Source organism: Lynx rufus, unplaced genomic scaffold (genome assembly GCF_022079265.1).
Source record: "Lynx rufus isolate CCGP_SWC_20201006 ecotype Redwood Valley unplaced genomic scaffold, mLynRuf1.p SCAF_12, whole genome shotgun sequence".
Taxonomy (NCBI): domain Eukaryota; kingdom Metazoa; phylum Chordata; class Mammalia; order Carnivora; family Felidae; genus Lynx; species Lynx rufus.
In genome coordinates this window covers 49,006,627-49,031,072 of record NW_025814826.1, presented here as the reverse complement: position 1 = coordinate 49,031,072, position 24,446 = coordinate 49,006,627, and the positions used below count along the sequence as shown (strand labels likewise).

Here is a 24,446-nt window from a genome sequence, read left to right as displayed (position 1 = left end):
GTGAGAATAATTTCCCATAAAAAAAAACCTGAGTGGTCTAATATGTAATGTTTCAATTTGGCTTTTTATGTAATGATTGTTTTTTATTTTTGAATTTTACAGATAACTGGGGGGAAATTATGGTGTCTTCAACTATCTTTCATATTTCATGTTTTTGCATTTTTATTGAAAAGAAACTACAGTTTGTAGATATACAAAGTAGTCTTTAAAATTAGATGGTGGGGCGCCTGGGTGGCGCAGTCGGTTGAGCGTCCGACTTCAGCCAGGTCACGATCTTGTGCTCCGTGAGTTCGAGCCCCATGTCAGGCTCTGGGCTGATGGCTCAGAGCCTGGAGCCTGCTTCCGATTCTGTGTCTCCCTCTCTCTCTGCCCCTCCCCCCTTCATGCTCTGTCTCTCTCTGTCCCAAAAATAAATAAACGTTGAAAAAAAAAAATTTAAAAAAAAAAATAAAATTAGATGGTATGTTGGGGCGCCTGGGTGGCTCAGTTGGTTACGCGTGACGTCGGCTCAGGTCATGATCTCATGGTTCACAAGTTCGAGCCCTGTGTCGGGCTCTGTGCTGACAGCTCGTAACCTGGAGCGTGCTTCGGATTCTGTGTCTCCCTCTCTCTCTGCTCCTTCTCTGCTTGCACTCTGTCTCTGTCTTTCTCTCTCTAAGTAAACTTTTAAAAAAATTAAAAAAAAAATTAGTACGTTGGCTAAGTGCTGGCAAAAATGCAGAGTGACTGGCACTTTTATATATTTTTGATGGGAATGTGGAATGGTATAGCCATTCTGGAAAACAGTTTGGCATATTCTTACAAAGCTAACATATTTTTACCATTTGACTCAGCAGTCCCACTCTTAGGTATTTGTACTACAAAATAAAAATTAAATTCACATAAAAATTAATACATGGTTGTTCATAGTGGTTTTATTTGTGGTAGCCAGAAGCTGGAAGCAACCCATATGTTCTTCAGTGGCTGAATGAATAAACAATAAATAATCTGTGGTCCAGTCTGTACAGTGGAATACTATTCAGTATAAAAAGGAACAAATTATTGATATGTGTAATGCTTGAGATGGATTTCAAAGATTTACTACATGAGACAAACCAGCCTCAAAAGGTCGCATTCCAGGGGCACCTGGGTGGCTCAGGCAATAAAGTGCACGACTTCGGCTCAGGTCATGATCTCACGGTTTGTGGGTTTGAGCCCCGCATCAGGCTGTGTGCTGACAGCTCAGAGCCTGGAGCCTGCTTCAGATTCTGTATCTCCCGCTCTCTGCCCCTCCCCCGCTCACACTCTGAGTGTTTCTCAAAAGTAACAACAAAAAAAATCATGTTCTGTATGATTCCAAGGCATAGCACAAGGGACTCTTTGGGATGATGGACTTGCTCTATATCCTGATTGTGGCGGTGGTTGTATATGTGTAAGAATTTATGGAATTATATACCAAAGGAAAGAGAGTTACTGTATGATAATTTAAAAAATATAGATGGTATGTGAAAACCTTCATTTTTATTGTGATCCTATAGTTCTTGCACATTTTATTTTACATATTTATCTAACAAAGAAATTGTTAAAATTATTGAGAAGTCTGTTTCACTGCTTCCAGAGCCTTATGTTGTGTAGTTGTTAAAATCCTTCCTAATCCTTCCTAATCAGTAGAGACATGGAGATGGGAGAGGAATGGCTTCTGTCAGGTTAAGAGGGCATAACTTTACTGTTTTCTTTAATGGCCCTTTTCCCATTTAATTTTTCCTATAACCTCTCTGTACTGTATATTAAACTTGTTTTTTAACTAGTTAAAAACTTACTGAGCTAGTGAAATGTGACTGACTTTACTTCGTGGATTCATCTAATGGCAAGATGATCAATATAAAGGTGCTCAGCAAGAATATGGCTCATGGAGTTGTCTTTCATCTTGCTCTTATCATTCCTTGTCTTTTTTCTTTCATCCATCTCTTACATATTCCTTTAAACAGGTTTCAGCGAGGAAATGTAATATGTGTACAGACGGCCCCCAACTTCAGACAGTTCACCTTAACAATTTTTCAACTTTATGATGGTGCAAAGTTGGTGATACACTTTCAGTAGGAACTGTACTTTGAATTTTGAGTTTTGATTTCTTTCCCAGGCTAGAAATATGTGGTACCTATATGGAGCTGTACAGTGGGCCTCAGCTCCCCGTCAGCCACATGATCACGAGGCTATATAATCTGTATACTTAGGACAATTCTGTACCCATGCAACCATTCTGTTTTTCCTTTTAGTATAGTATTCAATAAATTACCTGAGATGTTCAACACTTTATTGTAAAATAGGCTTTGTGTTAGATGATTTTGCCCAACAGTAGGCTAATATAAGTGTTCTGAGCAAGTTTATGGTAAGCTAGCCTAAGCTATGATGTTTGGTAGGTTAAGTGTATTAAATTCATTTCAATTTCTAATATTTTCAACTTATGATTGGATTATCGGGACAAAACACCATTGTTGAGGGAGATCTGTATATGTCAATATACATTTAAAGTGTTTTTAATGAAATAAAATTTAAAAATTGGATGGGAACAGTGTTGTAATAACTTCATAAGACTTATGTGTATTGTTTTCATCCAGTGGGAAATAAGGCCAAGTAACTATTGAACAGCTGTTTATAGAGTATACCCCCCTGGCATATAGGAGGTACAGCAGTGAAGCAGCCAAAAGTTTCCCTCCTTTAAGCTTACGTTATCAGGCACTGGGGGTAAAGGTAAGCAGTACTACATTTTAAGGACTTGATTCCCATCCTAACTTGTTTTAAACATCTTAATTTCTGTCAGATCATAGTTTGTGGAATCGATTGAAATGTTTGCCATATTGATAAAGAATACTTCTTCAATTTTGCATATGTTCTTTTCACTTCTATCAGGAATGTATAGTGACTTTGACATTCCAAAATTAATGAAGGATATGGTAATTATAATAATCACATGGCATTGGCGAATTTGCTATATATGATATCGTATTTATAATTTAGTAGGTTTTGTCATGATGAGTAATAGTTACTTGTCCAGAAAGCATTCTCATAAATTATATAAAATGATATAACGCTTAACAAACAAATGCTACCAAATATTGAAGAAAATACTTGGTGAAATGTTTGGCTTATTATTAAAACATCTCTTTTTCTTTTTTTTCCTAGGAGAAATCTAAATTATTTTTCCAATGCTTATGCCGCTGCAGTTAGTGCTGTGGATCCTGATGCAGGAAATGGAGAACTTTGCATTAAGGTTCCCTCAGAGTTATGGAAACATGTTGATGGTAAAACACCAAAAATATATTGACTATACAATAAAAGCATGTTAGACTTAGTGACTGAAATCTTTTACATGAAAATTAATGATGTCATAATTGTAAATTAATACTTGAAATATACAGAAGTTGGAAGCTCTTTTTTTTTTTAAAGATCACTGGTTAATAGGAAAATAGCAATTAAGGGCTATGATAAAAAACAACTCATTCACTATTCTTTTTAAAGTGAAAGTTATAAAAAATATTGGATGGATAGAACAATTTGTCAAGAGTTGAGAATGCATGCAATATCAAATCAATTTAAAATTAGAGCATGTTATAGTGGGGAGAATCCTAAAAAAATCACCTAGTTCACTTCTTTCCTTTTACAGAAGAATAATCTGAAGTCTAGACAGCAAGTGACCTACTGAAGGTCACTAAATAGTAGTAGAATCAGTGCTAGAACATAGGGTTCCTAACACCCACTGTGCACTTTTGAGCACACTCTTTATTATTTCTAAATCTTTGTTTTCTCTTGGATAAAGTCACAGCCATTATAATTATTATGCATAACTTGCCTACTTTTATTTAGCCTTATAAAAATTAACAAAGATGAGGAAGTGAGACCTTTTTTGTTTTGTTTTTGCTTTTTATTTTTTCTTTAATAGTTCATGTGTTTGGTGGGGGGTTGAGGGTTGCCCACTTTTGGGGGATAGGCATAGAAGGCTATCATTTCATGTTCAGGGAATGGACATAGTCCATATGGTTGTGATGGTCTGAGGGAAATTAAAAGAAACCTCTTTTTCATAAGATTAAAAATCTTACAAAAGCAACATGTATTTGTTATGTATAAATTAAAGATAATGTAAATAACATATTACATAAATTCTTGGGTAGCTTTTCCCACTCACTCCCTATTCCTCCTGTTCCCCAAAGTCAACTAGGGATAACAATGTGGGGGACTTTTTAAGTCCTTACTTTTCAAGTTTTGCATTGAATCCTAAGTGTCCTTAAATTTCCTGTGATAGGTAGTTTTGAACTTTTTTCTTTAGACAGTATAGCATTGTCAGAAAAGTTGGGAGGAGGATATGGCATGACCTGAGTTATATCTTGGGAGAACACAGCTAGCAGTGACTAGAATTGAGTGGAAGGACATCAGTGGAGGCAGGCTATTGAGTTAATATAGGTGGAGAAAAGGTGAGAGCTGAAAGTAGGGTAAGTGGTGTGATTTTTCATTTAAAGCTGAGCTTTTAATTCTCGTTTTATGTTTAGTGCCTTGCTATATAGACCATTGTTACCTTATTATATATTTACGTATCAACGTATATGTATATTTATTTGTTGCAGAATTAAAGGTCCTAAAGATACACATCAATTTTTCTTTGGATCAGCCAAAAGGAGGTCTTCATTTTGTGGTACCCAGTGTTGAGGGAAGTATGGCAGAGAGAGGTGCTCATGTTTTCTCTTGTGGGTATCAAAATTCCACAAGGTAGATTATTCTTATATATTTCAGTTAATTTCACTTTTCAGTTGAATTTTTTGTATGTATATGCAGTACATGTGTTTAGTGTAAATTGAGAAGTATGAGCTTCATCCTCAGATTTACTTCTTCTCAATCTTGTTCCACTAGTCATTCCTTCTCAGTCCTGTGTCTTCCCTTTTGTCTTTACTTTTCAAAAAAGGGACTGTTCTAAAATCATCCCAATTCATTATTTTTTTAACTTTATACTGCAGTAAAACGGCATCTAGAAAGTTAAATTGTAAATAGGAAAGTTCAGTGAATTTTCACAAGTGAATAAGCCTGTGTAATCCACACTCACATCAAGAAAAAGAACATTACCAGCATTGCAGAGTCCCCACCTCCTACTCACTTCTAGTCACTACCTGCTTCCCTCATATCCTTCTGCCCGACAGTGACCACTATTCTGATTTCTAAAGTAATATAGCTTAATTATACCTGCTTTTGAGCTTTATATGAATGGAAGTGTATGCATTATGCTCTTTTTATCTGGCCTTTTTTGTTCAACACCATGGTAGTGAGATTTTCCTTCATTGCTGTGTGTGATTGTAGTTCATTCTCAAAGCTCAGTAGTTCACTATATATTGTTGAAATATTACAGTATGCGTATTCTCTTCAGATTGTTATTAATAATCCTCAGATTATTAACTTCTTCAAGCCAAGGATGATGTCTCATACTTCTTTGTGTTGCAGTATCAGGTATAGACCCTGGCATGTAGTAAAACCTGACCTTGATAGAATGTGGAATAGAAATTTTTTGTCTGGCTTTGCTAGCACTGTTGGAATTTATGTGATGCATCCCAATCCCATTCCCCAAAACAGTTTTCTAACTTATGGATTAGATTCTGCATATTGTGTTTTTTACAGCTTTATTGTAAGCTTTTTTAGTTTCTGGTAATGAATACTATATAAAAACTAATGTGAATATGCAAATGAAAATAGTTTTTAATTTAGAAGTTTGAAGCCAAGAATTGCCTACCTCTTTTTTAAGGATTTGAACTGGCTGTATCACATGATATATTTTCTTAATATTGCCAAAGAATATGTGGAGAAAAGTTTTTTTTTTTTTTTTTAAAGCTTATTTATTTTTGAGAGAGAGAGACAGAGTGTGTGTGGGGAAAGGGCAGAGAGAGAGGGAAACACAGAATCGGAAGCAGGCTCCAGTTTCTGAGCTGGTTGCACAGAACCCAGCGCAGGGCTCGAACTCATGAACTGTGAGATCATGACATGAGCCGAAGTCTGATGCTTAAGTGACTGAGCCACCCAAGCACCCCGAAAAGTTTCTATCTTTAATCAAAGTCTGAAGTTGCACAGTAACAAGCTTCAGCAGGCAGATAGCTTAAGTTTCTTTTTACACATACTCTATAAAAGTTAGACAAACTTATAAGTGGGGGAAACAATGTAGGTTACGCTCTCACTATATTTTTTACACTTTTGATATTTTTTTCTAGATTTTGGTTCCCATGCGTTGATTCATACTCTGAATTATGTACATGGAAATTAGAATTTACGGTAGATGCCGCAATGGTGGCTGTTTCCAATGGAGATTTGGTGGAGACAGTATATACCCATGATATGAGGAAGAAGACCTTCCATTATATGCTCACCATTCCAACAGCTGCGTCAAATATCTCTTTGGCCATTGGACCTTTTGAAATACTTGTAGATCCATATATGCACGAGGTGAGTCATAGCTTCTTGCCCCTTTCTCTCCCAGCTTTTCATTCCTGATAAAAGGAAGCATAGTAATGAAATGCTAAGTTTTTCCTAACTATTCTTTCCATTATCCAGAATATCATTAGACAGAAAAGGATTCTTTATCTGATATATTTAATGATGTGAATTCTTGAATGAATTCCTTTTAAAATGTTATATTAAAGTCTTAGGTTTTTTTTCAACAGAGAGCTTAGTGTTCCGAAAGAGCTTCAAGTATACCTTTTTTTTTTTTAATTTTTTTTTTTACGTTTATTTATTTTTGAGACAGAGAGAGACAGAGCATGAATGGGGGAGGGGCAGAGAGAGAGGGAGACACAGAATCTGAAACAGGCTCCGGGCTCTGAGCGGTCAGCCCAGAGCCCGACGCGGGGCTCGAACTCACGGACCGCGAGATTGTGACCTGAGCTGAAGTCGTACGCTTAACGACTGAGCCACCCAGGCGCCCCAAGTATACCTTGATTAGAGTATGTGGGTTGATTTCTGTAACTAATTTGTGTTCATGTCATCTTTTTGTTTGGTTTATGTTTATGAATGTTATAGCCCCATCTCTGGAACCTCAAACACTCCACAATTTCAAAATTAAAGAACAAGATTTGTTCTCACTTTAGCATATACAGAGGAAAAAAGAAAAGGCTGAGGCAGAGTTTAGAATTCTAGTCCACATACTCATGAAAGCTTCTTGCAGTTTTCTTCCATATCTTGCCACAAATTGTATGTTAATTGGTAGACCCATTAGTGCATTTAGGCCTCCCCAAGCATGAGACTTCTGGAGTTTAGGAAGTGATGTATTGGTTATTGACCCTCTCTACTTCTATGTGTTTAAAGTAACATTTGAATGAATCTCTCTTTATTTATTCTTAGTCCCATACATTTTCAATATTAGGGGTTTTTTTTTCTTAGTATAAAACTTACATTGTGACCATATATATCTCAACAGTATTTCTGTTATGTGAGCAAAAATTGAGGGCAGTTAGGTTTAGACTGTCGGTAAGCTCCTCACTCTGTTCTTAATTTGCTTTCCTGAAACTCACAAGATTTATAAAAGTCACTCATGGAAAATATTCAGGGTATTTTATGAATGGTTTTGCTTTTGCTGGCGTGACATTGATTCTTTAAAGTATATTCACTGATAAGATTGGCAGTGAATTTTATTATCTTTGGTAAATGATCAACTGTAAAATCAACATTTGATTAGTACCTACTTTGTATTTTGGAAGGATTTTTTTTCCCACTCCGAGCCATTGGATGGGAGAAAGGTAAATGATAGTTAAGAAATATTTTTCTTGAGTACTTAACGAAACCATGACTTAGTCTTTCTCTGTCTCAAATAAAGAGTTTTTGCTGCATTATCAGATTTGCTGTCATGTAGGGTTTTTTTTGTTTTTTTTTTTTTTCAACGTTTTTTTTTTTTTACTTTTGGGACAGAGAGAGACAGAGCATGAACGGGGGAGGGGCAGAGAGAGAGGGAGACACAGAATCAGAAACAGGCTCCAGGCTCTGAGCCATCAGCCCAGAGCCTGACGCGGGGCTCGAACTCACGGACCGCGAGATTGTGACCTGGCTGAAGTCGGACGCTTAACCGACTGCGCCACCCAGGCGCCCCTCATGTAGGTTTTTTTAATAGTGAATCTTTTTCTGATGAATAATATTTCGGTTTTTGTTTGTATACCAAGAGGAGTGCTCATTATGATGTAGTTTGGGCCCTTGACCATTAATCATACATAGATGTTCAGTACTCAGGTATGTTAGTGTCTATCTGTTCTAATGCTGTTAGAATAATTTTTATCATACATTAAAAACTTTCCTTGCCTCCACATTCCTACAACAGTCAGAACTCTTTAGGGATGCTTGGGTGACTCATTCGGTTAAGTGTCCCAACTCCTGATTTAGGCTCAGGTCATGATCTCTCGGTTTGGGAGTTAAGCCCCGTGTTGGGCTCTGCACTGTCGGTGTGGAACCTGTTTGGGATTCTGTCTCTGCCCCTCCCCATGGGCATTTTCTCTCTCAATCCAAATAAATAAATACACATTATAAAAAAGGGTAGCTGGCCTGGGTGGCTTAGTTAGTTAAGCAGCCGACTTGGGCTCAGGTCACAATCTCACGGTTCATGAGTTTGAGTCCTGTGTCAGGCCCTGTGCTGAAAGCTTGGAGTCCGGAGCCTGCTTCAGATTCTGTGTCTCCCTTTCTCTCTGCCCCTCCCCAGCTTGCACTCTGTCTCTGTCTCTCTCAAAAATAAACAAATGTTAAAAAAAATTTTTTTTAAGTAAAAAAAAAAAAAAAAACTCTTTAGTATGACTTTCAGTATCTTCTAGAATTTGACCCTAATTTTCCTTTCTAGCTTTTTTCTCATTACTTTCCTATTTGTTTGTTATATTCAATATAGTTCTGTAGATTTTCCTGACCATACCATATTTCTTTCTGTCTTTGACTTTGAGATGTCTACTTGACCTTTTCATTCCTATCAAACTTTTGTCCAATCCAAAAAGATTAGCTCAGATTTAATCTCCAGCATAAAACTTTGCTAAGTCATTCTAATCAGAGTGATCTCTGTCATTGTTGATACCATTTATTTGGCACAGAATCATAGCATGGGATGAGATGGTATATGATATTCAAGTGGCCATATCCAAGGTGGGATGTGACATAGTAAGGAGATCAGAATTACAATTTCCGTTGCTGGTATTTCGCATCTCTTAACTACCAGTAAGCTTCCCTATAGCTTTCAATATGTGGTTGAGATATTAGGAGTACTACTGGAACTGCTCTTTATGTGTAATGAAGGTAGTATGATTAATATTAACTATTAATTATTAAAATAGTACTATGATAAGTGCGATATTCACTAGGTTAGATATTTATGAATCAAAGGTGGATTTGCAATAAGCTATGGAAGTTTAAATCTTTCTTGTTTTGTGTGGTTATGCAGAAGAAATTTTAATTTGGAACCAAAGTTGTATTTTCTTTGAATCTAAGCGTTTCACAGACTTATAATCCATCATGATTTTAGTTTTCAAGTACAATGAATATTTTGTAAACAGTAAAAGTAATTATTAATTTCATACTAGCATTTTCGCTCATTACCTTGAATTTGTTAAGATTTATATTAATGTGAAGTTTCCCTTACAATTGAGACATTTGGGAAATTTAAAATACTAAAATTAAACTTTCATTTAATGGCCAATCTTCCCTGCTTTTTATTTTCAGGTTACTCATTTTTGTTTACCTCAACTTCTTCCACTGCTTAAACATACTACGTCATATCTTCATGAAGTTTTTGAGTTTTATGAAGAAATTCTTACATGTCGATACCCATACTCCTGTTTTAAGACAGTATTCATCGATGAGGCTTATGTTGAAGTGGCTGCTTATGCTTCCATGAGTATATTTAGGTTGGTATTTCTTAAGATTTGAAATGCCCAAATGAGGGTAATGATGTGAAGACAGGCTACCCTGTTGACAGATCAACTTTAAGATATGTTTCAAACTTTTTTCTTTTAAATATGGTTGGCTTTATAGAAAATCGAATGGTTTTAAAATTCAAAATGTAGAAAAGCATACAAAGGAAAATTTCAAAATAACCCAAAAGACTTCTATTATTTTCATCCAGATATAGCTGATAGTAATATTTCATAGATTTTTTTTTTAGTCTCTTTTGCCTGTGCATGTAAAAAAAAAAAAAATCATACAAGTTATATAATGGATGTCTAATGGGGTTATTTTTCCTAGCATCATTTAAAAAATTTACTGATGTTGACAGAAATGTCTTTGCTAGTTAAAAAAGAGAGAAAACTTTATTTTGTTCTTATACCCGTCTTCACTTTATCCCTTTTTTTTTTTTCTTTTTTCTTTTTTTTTGGAAGGTTCTAGATTTATAAATATTATATCTTAGATTCAATGATTTTACCCTTTCTGGGCCTAAATTTTCTCATCTGTAAAATGGCAGTAATAATACGGCCCCTGTATTCTCTGGAGTGTGTTAGAAAGATCTTATAGGTCAGTGTATTTGAAAGTAAACAATGGAGCACAAAAAATTAATAGGAGTGCCTGCCTGGCTCAGTCGGTAGAGCATGTGACTCTTGATCTTGACTTGTGAGTTTAAGCCCCATGTTGGGTGTAGAGCTTACTTAAAAAAAATTAATAGTTATTATTGGCAAAAGGTTTTTGAATTTAGAAGAGCCCTTCATAGGAGAATCAGTTTCTGATGAACATATCCATTTCTGGCTAATGATAATTTCCCCTTCTCCCAGAAAATGGTACTTATATTTTTTCACAGAAATGAATGGGAAACAATGCAGTCCTTGCTTTAGGCAAAAGTTAATTAAGATTATGGATTTCAGCTGAATTTTAAAAAGATGTGATAGCTTTTGGAAGCGTAATCTGTTTTTTTATGTCTAACTTGAATTTTCTTATTTTAAAAGTGTGATTATTTTATTTTGACTGAATCATGTTTCTTTCTTGGTTATAATTAGCTGTCTCTTTTAAATTCCAGCACAAATCTTTTACATAGTGCCATGATTATAGATGAGACACCTTTGACTAGAAGGTGTTTAGCCCAGTCCTTGGCCCAGCAGTTTTTTGGATGTTTCATATCCAGAATGTCTTGGTAAGTAATTTCATAGTTTAACAACTACTGAGAAAAGGAATTGGGAAAGTTTGTTTTCTTTTTCTGCGTTTTCTTTTCTATATGTATATATATATATTATATATATGTGTATATATAATATATATATATGTGTATATATATATAATATATATATATATATGTGTATATATATATAATATATAAAGGAATTGGGAAAGTTTGTTTTCTTTTTCTGCGTTTTCTTTTCTATATGTATATATATATATTATATATATGTGTATATATAATATATATATATGTGTATATATATATAATATATATATATATATGTGTATATATATATAATATATATATATATATATTCAGAAAAAAATAATTAGTGTAAATTTCATCCTAAGTTTTTGGCTATAAATTCAATATAGTTCTACAATTTTTAAAAGAATTTTGAAAGCAGTAATTTCTTAGGAAACTGAATGAGTACTGTAGAAAAAAGACCTTGAAGGTACACAAAACTATCGTTGGAACTCTAATGTCCATGTTGAGTGTAATTGGTAATGTTAAACATCATGTATAAGGGAAAATAACAGTCCTCTACAATAGTGATAATGATGTAGGGATTTTCCTGTTAGTGTTTAACTTTGTACTAATACACTTGAAAGGAGTAAGAGATAAGAACACTTTATTTTCTTTTTGATTAACTTGAGGTGAATTTGGAGAAATACATGAAACTCCCGTAAGATTATAATTAATTTTTGTGATTGTTCTCTGCTATACGTAGTGCACGAATATACTTGTTGGCAGGGAAAGGGCAGAGGGTAAGACCTCTTGATTTGTAATTTTTCTAAAATTACATAGTTTCAATGAATAACACTGCCTGGAACATGGTAGGCAAAATGATTGAATGAATGAATGGATGAATGAATGAATGGATATGAATGAAAGATGAATGGGTGGTGTTAATTGCCTTTCCTATTGAGAAACCAAGGAATAAATTAAGTAATTAAACTTTAGATCTTGGAATCCCACTGATGATTATGCATAAGGTTTGCAAATGTGGACTTTAAGAGTTGAGCAGTACAGTCCCAGCTTTGGGCAATTGCTTCTTTGGAGGCAGAAGTATTGGCCAAGAGGGAAGCAGAGCACAGACATGGGTACATTACTTGAAATAAGACTGTAAATCAGTCACCTAATTAAAGATGAAGTCAGATGTGAGTAAAGTGTAATGAATGGATAAGTAGAATTCGGTGGGAGGAAGTGGTTAAACCAAATATCTTGTTACTAAATTTTTCTTTTCATTTTTATTTTAATTTTTTTAAAAGGCATAAAAATACACACTATAACTTGTTCTGTTATTTGGCCTTATCTGAAAAATTTTTATGACTAAAAGAATATATTTTGACTTTTTGCTTAGGTCTGATGAATGGGTACTGAAGGGAATTTCTGGCTATATTTATGGACTTTGGATGAAAAAAACTTTTGGTGTTAATGAATACCGCCACTGGATTAAAGAGGTAAAAAAATGCCTGATCCATTACCCATTTAGAAGTCAACAAGACATGTTAATGTTCTTCTGATATACAAGTCACTTGTCCTTTACTTTTAATAATTGTAAAGTACTGTCATTGGAAAGTGCCTGATTTTTCCCAGCAAAATGAAAATTACTGTACTAAGAAAGACTAATGGTCTATTTTATCTAGTTCCAGTGTTAGTGTTGACTTCTAAAGAATTTTTTGCTAAACAGGAGAGTATTTAAACTCCTTTACATCAGATTAGTCATTAGATACATCCAAGCTCCTCATAGTAGCCATTTGTAATATAACCCTATGCTTCTTAAATTTATTTAGAGTTAGAGCGCAGATTCTGAGATTGCTTTTTGGTCTGCCTCATACATTTATAAGCTTTGTGACTTTGGTTAATCTAAGTCTCATCCTTATAAGGGGAGGAGATGGGGATTGTGAGATACCATACATGTAATGTACATGGTGTCTTGTACATAGTAAGTGCTTATTATATGCTGGCTGGTCTTTCGGTGCATTTATATTCTCTGTCATTGACACATCTTTTTTCTATTATTTAAAGATTTGGCCAAAAAGAAAAAAAATCAACTATATTTTGCCTAGCCCATTCTGTTCATATGTATATACATTTTACTCATTTTGTACTTAGCTCCTTTTTTCTCAGGTGGAAAAAAATTCAGCCCTTAATACCTTTATGAAATAGACCCCTCCATCTTTCCCTTTTGTCATTTTATGTATCTCCATCATCCAAACCTAGACTCAAGTAAGCCAAAAGGTAATTGCAAAGGATTTCAAGTATCTGGAACTATAAAAGAATTCATACATCTAAACTGGAAGAGTCCATTCTTCATTTCAAAACCTATTAATGAAGAAAAAAAATAATGTATAGCATTTACAGTGTTTCAGGAACTGTTATAAACATTTTATATATTAGCTATATTAATCTTCCAAACTACCCTGTTATTACCTCCATTTTACAGATGTGGAAACTGAGGCACAGACAGGTTAAATTATTTGGCCAAAGTTACACAGCTAGTGAGTAGTAGAGCCAGGATTCATACCTGGCTTTTAACCACTTCACTATGATTTTTACCACCTTTGTAATACTGCTTATATATTATTTACTCTAGTCTTGAGTTCTAACAGTTCTGTTGTCTTTTTTTTTTTCACTTTGATCTGTGTCATATTAGAGAAGATGGAGAAGTTTTAAAATGGTAGATACCTGACATAAACTTTATCTCCATTTCTTTTTACTTGCCTAAATCCTCACCAGAAACAAAATACAGACAATATACAAATGAACTTGGAACACAGGTCAGAGAGGTTGGGAAGAGCCATTAGGAAAAAATGCCAGGCTACCGGCCAGCCCTGAAGTCACAAAGTAGAGAAGGCTTTTTGGCTCTCTTATTGAGCCAGCTGTGTAGTCTGCTTTGTTTATAAGAACATAAACTACTTTACAAATACATTTAATTTATTTTAAGAAATTTACATTTTGATTCCAGGAAATGAGAAATCACAGTTCATTTCTAAAATTTTATATGTAAAGAATTTTTCACTGACTCCTATTTTTATCTTTTTTAGGAGCTAGACAAAATAGTGGCGTATGAATTAAAAACTGGTGGAGTTTTATTACATCCCATATTTGGTGGAGGAAAAGAGAAGGATAAGTATGTTTGTTGTTCAGAGGTGATATTATAAACCTTCTGTTATGGGTTTATAACTTGGGATGTGTATTGAGGCCCACACAGGCCAAAATAATATCATGTAATAATATCAAAGTCAAAAACACTGGTAATACTCTGATTACTCCTTTCCTTACTTGACTGTTTTTACTGATGTGGTGGCTATATGTGGATTTTAGCATTAAAGAAAGACTCTTAAAGTATATAAGACTTCTCTTTTCCATGTTAATTTCCAAATCTACTATATCGCATTGCTCTCAGAAAAGTTTAAAAATAATGGAAACAAGTATTTTGCTTATAGACCACAGATTATTATTTTTTTTTATGTCTGCGTAGATAATTTTAACATCAGGACATCCTCCTTATTTATCTGAGTGGTCACCTACCTAGACACTTATGTACTCTTTGCTTTTTCTCTGCTTTCCTTTTACTTCCCTCCCTCTTGACCTTCCTTCCCTTCTTTTTCTCCCTTTCTTTCTGTTGTGTAAAAAGTCTCTGTAAAGAAGAGACCCACTTACAGCAAAATAATGGTACTAGCAGGCAGTCTTGTTTGTTCTAGTGATTCCCTAAGGGAATGTGGATTGAATTGGATGGAATTTTTTTTTTTTTTTGTATTTTCACTAGCCATTAGATGAAATTTTATGTTTTCTTTAATTATGAATGTAGGCAACAGACAATGCTGTGACGGTCAATGGTAGTAATCGTTAAAAAAAAGAAACAGTAGAAATCATAGATCTTTTCCTGTCACATTATAATTGTTAGCAGATATTTTGAAATACTCTGCACTGATTATCACCACCTCAAAATTACTATAATAGACCACTGCTAGATGTTATTTAATGCATTAATAAACTAGCATGTATATATCGGTTTATAATAATGTTTTACTATTTTTATAACTGCATTTCATTATAATTGGTTTTCTTTGTAATACTATATGTTTTATTATTATTATTTTTTTTTTAATTTTTTTTAACGTTTATTTATTTTTGAGACAGAGAGAGACAGAGCATGAATGGGGGAGGGGCAGAGAGAGAGGGAGACGCAGAATCAGAAGCAGGCTCCAGGCTCTGAGCCGTCAGCCCAGGGCCCGACGCGGGGCTCGAACTCACGGACCGCGAGATCGTGACCTGAGCTGAAGTCGGACGCTTAACCGACTGAGCCGCCCAGGCGCCCCTATATGTTTTATTTTGTGCATGTGAAAGCAGTTTCTCAAAAGGGGCCCATAGGATTAACCAGACTGCCCAAGTGTCTAAAAGCACCATAAAGGTTATGAAACCTGAAGGTGTATAACCAGTAGCCTTTTTTTTTGTTGTAGATTAAGATTAAGTTCGTGGGAAATCTTAGACATTTGGTTAGATAAACTTGGGATTTTTATCATTATTTTTATGATCACTTACCTTTCTGGATGTGTGTTTTAACGTGTAAAATGACAGTGATAGTCCATCTTAACCAGGTTGGCTGTGAGAATTACTTGAGATAAAAGCTTCATAAATGTTAGTGTCTTTCACTTTCTTCTCCTGACTCCCTGCTATATGGCAGTTTCCCAGCACATAGTTAGAGCATTACCATTGTGTATAAGTATTATTGACATGAAATGCTTTTGCTTTGGTTCTGCCCATTTACTTAGCTCTTGTATGTTTACTTTTTAAAGGCAAAAAAAAAGTCTGGAAGCAATATACCTCCCGCCCACTCATTCCTCTTCCTGGAGATAACGATGATTATAAATTTGGTATATTGCTTCCAGGCCTTTGTGTGTGTGTGTGTGTGTGCCTTTATTTATATGTGACATTACAAAATGTAGTTTGATCATATACATATTATTGAGTAAATATCAAAATGACAAATATTTTAAATTTCAATATGTCACGTTTTTAAGGAAATGTAATGACTACTCTGACACACTGATCGTGAGAGTGTAATTTGGATTTTGAAGGGTAATTTGTTGGTACCAATCAAATTTTTTAAATAGATAATTTTTAGATTCAATAGTTGTGCTTCTAGCTATGTTGTCATATAGAAATTCTACTTTCTAGGGTGCCTGGGTGGCTCAGTCAGTTAAGCATCTGACTTCGGTTCAGGTCATGATCTCATGGTTTGCGAGTTTGAGTCCCTCATCGGGTGAGCTCGAGCCCCACTTTGGGTGAGCATGAGCCCTGCTTCGGGTGAGCCCTCCTTCTCTCTTCCCCACCCCTCACTCGTGCCCTCTCTGTCTCTTTGTCAAAAAAAACCTCTACTTTCTACATTTGCCACTCAGAAATACATGCATATGTATAAAAAGGTATTCACTACAGCATTATTTAAAATAGTGGAAGATTTTAAGCATCTTAAATGTCCATATATGTCATATATTTTTTTCACTAGACTGTACCTTTTATTTTTATTTCTATTTATTTTGAGAGAGAGAGAGTGAGCACACATGGGGGAGGGTGGGGACGGGCACTGTCAGTGTGGAGCTGGATGCTGGGCTCGAATCTATAAACTGTGAGTTCATGCCCTGAGTGAAAATCAAGATTTGGATGCTTAACTGATGAGCCACCTAGGTGCCCCTAGACTGTACCTTTCTTTTTTTTTTTTTTTTTTTTTAATTTTTTTTTTTTTCAACGTTTATTTATTTTTGGGACAGAGAGAGACAGAGCATGAACGGGGGAGGGGCAGAGAGAGAGGGAGACACAGAATCGGAAACAGGCTCCAGGCTCTGAGCCATCAGCCCAGAGCCTGACGCGGGGCTCGAACTCACGGACCGCGAGATCGTGACCTGGTTGAAGTCGGACGCTTAACCGACTGCACCACCCAGGCGCCCCTGTACCTTTCTTTTAATTTACTGATGATCTCTTTATCATTTCAGAATGTAAAATTTTTATGTAGTCTGGTCTTTGTCCTCAAGATTTTATATATATTTTAGGAAGATTTTTCCCACCCTAGAAATATGACAAGAATTTTTTTTTTCTTACTCCAGTACTCTTATAATTGTTTTTGATATGTATAATCCATCTTGAATGGTTTTTTGTGTGTGTGTATGGTTTAACCTTGGGATATTAGAATTACATTGATTATAAGGATGAATTTGAGGAGTGTTGAGATATTTATACTGTCGTGTCTTCCAATCTAGAAGCGTGGCATGTGTTTTTATTCAGATTTTCCTTTATGTTTTTTCATGCAACTTCATAATTTTCTTCCAGTTAAGTTTATTTTTAGAAGTTTCCCAGTTGTGTTGCTGTCATGCTAAGGAAATTACTGAGTCATTCCCATGAGGTTTTTGATTTATTATCTTGATGTGATCATGAAATTTATTGTATATTTAATATTAAAATTTGTTTTATTAAGTAAATCTGTTTATGTTTTTAGTCCAGCATCTCATCTACACTTTTCAATAAAGCATCCACATACACTTTCCTGGGAATACTACACTATGTTTCAGTGTAAAGCTCACCTTGTGATGAGATTGATTGAAAATAGGATCAGTATGGAATTCATGCTACAAGTAAGTGTTAAAGTTAAGGATTTAACTGTAAAGAAAGATGTGTTCTATATGTGATAATCTGAATACTATTCTGTAGAATAGGAATCAGGGCATCTGGGGTTATAGGAAGAATTCTGTTACTAATTAGCTGTCTGCTTACTAAGTAATCTGTGCTTTTTGTTTGCATTTCCTCAGATGTAGAATGAGTATCAGTATTTTAACCACTTAGTGCTGAATTATTGAGGTTATAAAATTAGAATGTGAGGATGGAGGTAAAACCTATTTATGCATAGGATTTTGTTTCCAACATTATTTAAAATATTAAGGATGAAGGGTGCCTGGGTGGCTCAGTCAGTTAAGTGTCGGACTGTTTTGTTGTTTTTTTTTTTTTTTTAAGTTTACTTATTTATTTTGAGACACAGACAGCACCAGTGGGGGAGGGGCAGAGAAAGAGAGTGAGAGAGAGAATTCCAAGCAGGCTCCACACCACCAGCACAGAGCCCAATGTGGGGCTCGAACTCACAAAGCCCTGAGATCATGACCTGAGCTGAAACCAAGAGTTGGATGCCCAACCAACTGAGCCACCTAGGTGCCCCCAGTTAAGCATCTGACTCTTGATCTCAGTTCAGGTCTTGATCTCAGGGTTGTAAGGACAAGCCCTGCATTGGGCCCCATGTTGGGCTCTGTGCTGGGCGTGGAGCTTACCAAATGGTTGGTTGGTTGGTTGGTTGGTTGGTTGGTTGGTTGGTTGGTTGGATGGGTGGGTGGGTGTTAGATAGATAGATACATAAATTACTAAGGTTGAAGTGCCATTTAGAATGTTTTCAAGAGAAAAAAGGAAACCTATGTCTAAAAGATAGTGAGTTTTGCTCTTAAGTTCTGCCATATATTTTAAGCAAGTTGTGGTGTAAATACTTGAGATATACTGGTTGAGGTAGTAGAAACCAAATGTATTATGAATGTTCAGCAATTTTTCTTCCATTGATAACATTCTTAAAGGTGAGTGAAAAATAACTTTTTAGTAATTTATTTTAAAAGGCATTTTACGTTTGCCTTAAAATTAAGTTTCTTTAATCTTTTATGTCCTTCACCTTGCCTGTAGAGTGGACAAATATTAATGAGAGGTGGTCCATGCAGAGTTGTATAAATCTTAATGGATGTTCTCAATTTGCTAAATATAATGTTTATAGTCTTTGTAAAGCTCGTGGTACAATAAATTATGGGTAGGGGCGCCTGGGTGGCGCAGTCGGTTAAGCGTCCGACTTCAGCCAGGTCACGATCTCACGGTCTGTGAGTTCGAGCCCCGCGTCAGGCTCTGGGCTGATGGCTCGGAGCCTGGAGCCTGTTTCCGATTCTGTGTCTCCCTCTCTCTGCCCCTCCCCCGTTCATGCTCTGTCTCTCTCTGTCCCAAAAATAAAAAAAATAAAAAAAAAACGTTGAAAAAAAAAAAATAAATTATGGGTAGTACCTATTGTTACTATAATCCTGAAAAACAGTGTTCATTATTTGGCCAGGACATTGTTAAAATTGAGTTATGTTAAAGAATAGTTTCATAGTCTGGCTGTTTAAATCTTTGCATGCTTTTATTGCTAATAGTCTTTAACTAGAACTCACCTATGTTGTAGTAAGATATGAAATTACTCTCTTCTGTAATTGACTATAGTAAAGTCATAATAAAAGTGGGTATTGAAGTACAGAATTGAAGGCAACAGGTATTATGTTATGCAGACTTACTAACCGACGCTTTCATCATTATAGGTTTTCAATAAACTGTTAAGTTTGGCTAGTACTGCTTCATCGCAGAAGTTCCAGTCACATATGTGGAGTCAGATGTTGGTTTCCACATCTGGGTTTTTGAAATCCATCTCAAATGTCTCTGGCAAAGACATCCAGCCTTTAATAAAACAGTGGGTGTATCCTTTTCAGTAGCAGTTCAACAAGGAGGGGAAGGGAATAATACGGTTATGTGTGTCGAGGGAAGGAGGAAAAAGAGATTTGGGAGACCAAAGGAGAACTATTTGAGCTTCTAAATTGTAGTAGAAATAACCAGAAAGAGTAAATCATTTTTGCTGAGATGCCTGTTGATCACTGAGATACACACACACACACACACACACACACACACACGCTTATAAAATTTGGCATATTTTGAATTACTTTTTAGTGTGTGAGTACAACAGTAGGCTTGATGGTGGGGGAGGTAAATAATCCACCAGACAGGCCTGAAGGATTACTTGTAAGATGTAGTGTTTGGTCACTTTTAGATGTGGTTAGAGCTTGGCACAACTTGAGTGGTATCTGGGAACTCTCAATTTTTACATTTTTTCGTATCAAAGCACTATTATATTAATAACCCCAGTAGAGTGGTTTTGCTTCTTTCAAAACACAAATTTGTTAATGTTTCAGACATTTTGTTTAAATCTGGGGAAACATTTTTCACAAAAATTTTGAATACTTTGCCACCTGGTTTACAGTGAAGTGTGCTCTCAAGCTTTGAACTGGTAAGAATGCATTTGAAAATTACTACCTACCATTACAAGTCATTCATTGTGTTTAGTACATATTCATTTTAATATGCAAAAATTCCTTTACAATTCTTCAGAGACCAAAGTGGAGTGGTAAAATTTTATGGAAGTTTTGCATTTAATAGGAAACGAAATGTCTTGGAATTGGAAATAAAACAGGATTATACATCTCCTGGAACTCAGAAATATGTGGTAAGAGGGGCACCTGGGTGGCTCAGTCGGTTAAGCATCTGACTTTGGCTCAGGTCATGATCTCGCGGTTTGTGAGTTCGAGCCCTGTGTCGGGCTCTGTGCTGACAGCTCGGAGCCTGGAGCCTGCTTTGGATTCTGTGTCTTCTTCTCTCTCTGCCCCTCCCCCACTTGTGCTCCGTCTCTGTCTATCAAAAATAAATAAATGTATAAAAAAATTTTTTTAAAAATAAGAATTTTTGGGGCGCCTGGGTGGCGCAGTCGGTTAAGCGTCCGACTTCAGCCAGGTCACCATCTCGCGGTCCGTGAGTTCGAGCCCCGCGTCGGGCTCTGGGCTGATGGCTCAGAGCCTGGAGCCTGTTTCCGATTCTGTGTCTCCCTCTCTCTCTGCCCCTCGCCCGTTCATGCTCTGTCTCTCTCTGTCCCAAAAATAAATAAACGTTGAAAAAAAAAAATTTAAAAAAAAAAAAAAAGTAAGAATTTTTCCAAAATGACCTGCATTACTTTCTTCTCAGTTTCAGTATAGGACGGGCTTATGGGTCGGAAGCTGCTTAGAAGTTTCATAATGAGATTTTGTTTGCAAAGATTGAAGTTGAGAAAATACCAAGTGTTAGTGATGGGTCAGTGAAGAGGTTACAGATGAAAATTTCAGGGAACACAGATTATTCCAGTTCTCCCCTCTTTTGGCACTGACTACCTTTTGTGTCTCCAGATACACATCTTGTATAGTATTATCTTATATCTTGATAAAAATGCCTGTACATGTAAGAATACATATTGGTGTTATCCGAGCATTCTCTTTGAACAGTGTGTTTCTTTTTAAAGGGACCACTTAAAGTGACAGTGCAGGAATTAGATGGATCCTTCAATCATACGTTGCAAATTGAAGAAAACAGCCTTAAACATGATATACCCTGTCATTCCAAAAGCAGAAGGTAGGCATTGAATCATAACTGTAAACTGAAGTTGATAATTAAACTATAAGTCTCACAGATTAAAATGCCAGAATAGAAATCCTAATGTATACCTAAGTTTTGAAGTAGAGAACATGTTATCTGGTATCTTTTTTTTTCCATTCAAGTTGGTTTAACCAAACATTTTTTATTTGCTCTTTGTTTTTTTGGTTTGTTTTTAAGTTTATTTTTAAGTTTATTTTGAGAGCGGGAGGAGCAGAGAGAGGGAGAGAAAGAGAATCCCAAGCAGGTTCCGCAGATGCATGGTGATATAGAGAAAAGGGAGAAAGACACAGTAAAGAAAACGCAGGGGCTTTCTGTGACATATGTATTCAGCTCTTTCCTTTATACTCAGTAATCATTTCCCCAATATTTACTACAGATATTAATCCAATGAGACTAATAATAAACCTAAGTGGGATGCCTGGGTTGGCTCAGTCAGTTGAGCATTCAACTCTTGATTTAGGCTGAGATGATGATCCAGGGTTGTAGGATCGAGCCCTGTGTGGGGCTCCGCACCGAGGAGAACATTTCATTTTGTTTTGTTTTGCTTATTTCAGTAATCTCTGTAACCAATATGGGGCTCAAACTCACAACCCCAAATCGAGTCGCATGCTCCTCTGACTGAGCCAGCCAGGCCCCCCTTTATTTATTTATTTTAAGTAATCCTACACCCAACATGGGGCTCGAACTCACAGCCCTGAGACCGAGTCACATGCTTTTCCAACTGAACCAGCCAGGCGTCTCTTAGAGAACATTCTTGATGTCTTTTAAAAACGTACATTGTCAGTGAAAATGTTCAACCATTCGTCTTTTATTTAATACATTTTTTCTTTACCATTCTTTTTTAACTCAGCCATTAGCATGTATTCTGAATAGTGAAAGATGGGAGCATTTTTGTGCTTTCCTGGAGGAATGTATAGTAATCTCAAAACTTTGGAACAGAAGTCTTACACTCACGATGACTACATTTAGGTCATCTCAGACAAATGAGGATGTCAGTTGATTCTGAAATCTCCCTGGAACCATTTTTCCTCTGAAAATTCTGTCTAGGTTCAGACTGAAATTCCCTTTTCCTTTTGTCTTGTCTTGGAAATTGGGAACATCTGATTGCTACCCTTTTCATAACATTTCCTCAGGTTTTTTTCTCTGTAGTAACAATATGTTTTTTGGGTGTTCTTTGGTATGAGGAACACAGGAAGACTGTTCTCTGTTAATTTGTCTTCACCCAAGTTTTTAGTGTATAACCAGTAGATTTTATGATTCAAGAGTAATCTGAATGGAAGCAGTTGCTTTTGTTTTGACTTACCCTAAATCTTACTCATATTAGTTAGTTGTACATATTAATTAATACTATTAGGATGTTTTATAGTTAATCACATACTTCATTTCTTATAGGACAACACCTTGCACTTAGAGGACATATTCACAATTGTTCATGTCTCATTTCAGGCCTGGTTATTTTTTCACTTTTGTATAAAGTAAATGCTCCAACCAGAAGACATAGGGTACCAGAATGGATTAAAACAGCAACAACAACAAAAAAAAAATAGGTCCATCTCTGCTTATGAGAGATGCATTGTAGACCTAAAGACATCTGCAGATTGAAATTGAGGGGATTGAGAACCATCTATCATGCTAATGGTTGTTAAAAGAAAGCCAGAGTAGCCAGACTCATATCACACAAACTAAATTTTAAAACAGATTGTAACAAGAGATGAAGAAGGGCATTATATCATAATTAAGGGATCTATCCATCAAGAAGATCTAACAATTGCAAATATTTATGCCCTCAACTTGGAAGCACCCAAATACATAAATCAATAACAAACATAAACTCATTAATAATAATACAATAATAGTAGTAGGGGACTTTAGGGGATTTCTTTGTTGATCTGTTTTTCTGTATAAAACAGCTTACCAGTTCTTGGAAGTATATATATACGCTTTAACCTGACATTTAGTTACACATTTTTGCTTTTTGTTAAACTTTGATCGAGAAGACATTTCAGTATCATTGGCTTCATTCCCTTCAGCTTAAATACTATAGACTTTTTTGTGTGTTTAAATTCCATTACACTCACTATCCTTTCTTCCTCAAGCTATCTTACAACGTTGCTTGCAGTTTTCAATTTGAATTTCAGCTGTTCTGTATCTCCTTTCAATTTGGAAATGTGCATTTGTTGGGGCGCCTGGGTGGCGCAGTCGGTTAAGCGTCCGACTTCAGCCAGGTCACGATCTCGCGGTCCGTGAGTTCGAGCCCCGCGTCAGGCTCTGGGCTGATGGCTCAGAGCCTGGAGCCTGTTTCCGATTCTGTGTCTCCCTCTCTCTCTGCCCCTCCCCTGTTCATGCTCTGTCTCTCTCTGTCCCAAAAATAAATAAACGTTGGAAATGTGCATTTGTAAACTTACTTTTCCCTAAATGTAGGAATAAGAAGAAAAAAATTCCACTGATGAATGGAGAAGAAGTTGACATGGATCTTTCTGCGATGGAGTAAGTTACTTGAGTTTAGGGATATATTTTGTGCATTCTCATTTATCTTGTTGTGCACACCTAAAGGTATATAAATGTGTTGGAATCAGTGCTTTCAAAACTTGTGAAAGGCCATAGAAGCATTGTTTAAATAAAATCTTACATAAAATTGTCATTAACCAAAGAGTGAGAAGTAAATTTCGCCTGGCCCAGGCGAAACTAAGAGCAACTACAGGATGGTTATGGGGTGGGCAGTTTCCTTGCTCCACTGGTGCCCTCTAGAGCAGTGTTTCTCAGACTCTGATGTGCATGTCATTCACTTGGGGATCTTCTCGCAATGCAGTTTTTGATCTAGTACTTCACTAGTGGGTCCTGATAGTTGGCAGTTCTAGTGAGCTGTCAGGTGATAGAGATTCTATTTGTCTTTAGACAAGGCTTCAGGGCACTTTGAGGCTCCCTGTGATTTCAAAATACAATTTAAATATTCCTGTTCTAAATTTTATGTGGTAATGTTTATTAATTGACAGAAATATAATGTGGCTCAAACCTCATTTTGCTCATCCATATTATGCCTGTG

The 24,446-nt window shown here is 35.9% G+C and overlaps 1 protein-coding gene across 3 annotated transcripts in view; it reads left to right on the top strand.

The window, feature by feature from the left end:
* The window catches only part of TAF2 (TATA-box binding protein associated factor 2), a 97,169-nt gene that overhangs the window by 18,025 nt on the left and 54,698 nt on the right, over window positions 1-24,446 (top strand). For 2 of the 3 annotated variants that reach the window (XM_047074131.1, XM_047074130.1), the window contains exons 4-15: window positions 3,163-3,281; window positions 4,599-4,740; window positions 6,222-6,453; window positions 9,691-9,875; window positions 10,976-11,089; window positions 12,480-12,579; window positions 14,167-14,252; window positions 17,616-17,751; window positions 19,489-19,643; window positions 20,333-20,447; window positions 21,270-21,379; window positions 23,825-23,890. In XM_047074131.1, coding sequence (XP_046930087.1) covers window positions 3,163-3,281; window positions 4,599-4,740; window positions 6,222-6,453; window positions 9,691-9,875; window positions 10,976-11,089; window positions 12,480-12,579; window positions 14,167-14,252; window positions 17,616-17,751; window positions 19,489-19,643; window positions 20,333-20,447; window positions 21,270-21,379; window positions 23,825-23,890 — 1,560 coding nt within the window. Of the gene's footprint in view, window positions 1-3,162; window positions 3,282-4,598; window positions 4,741-6,221; window positions 6,454-9,690; window positions 9,876-10,975; window positions 11,090-12,479; window positions 12,580-14,166; window positions 14,253-17,615; window positions 17,752-19,488; window positions 19,644-20,332; window positions 20,448-21,269; window positions 21,380-23,824; window positions 23,891-24,446 lie in introns of those variants that run through there. The other variant, XM_047074132.1, reaches the window with a different exon arrangement.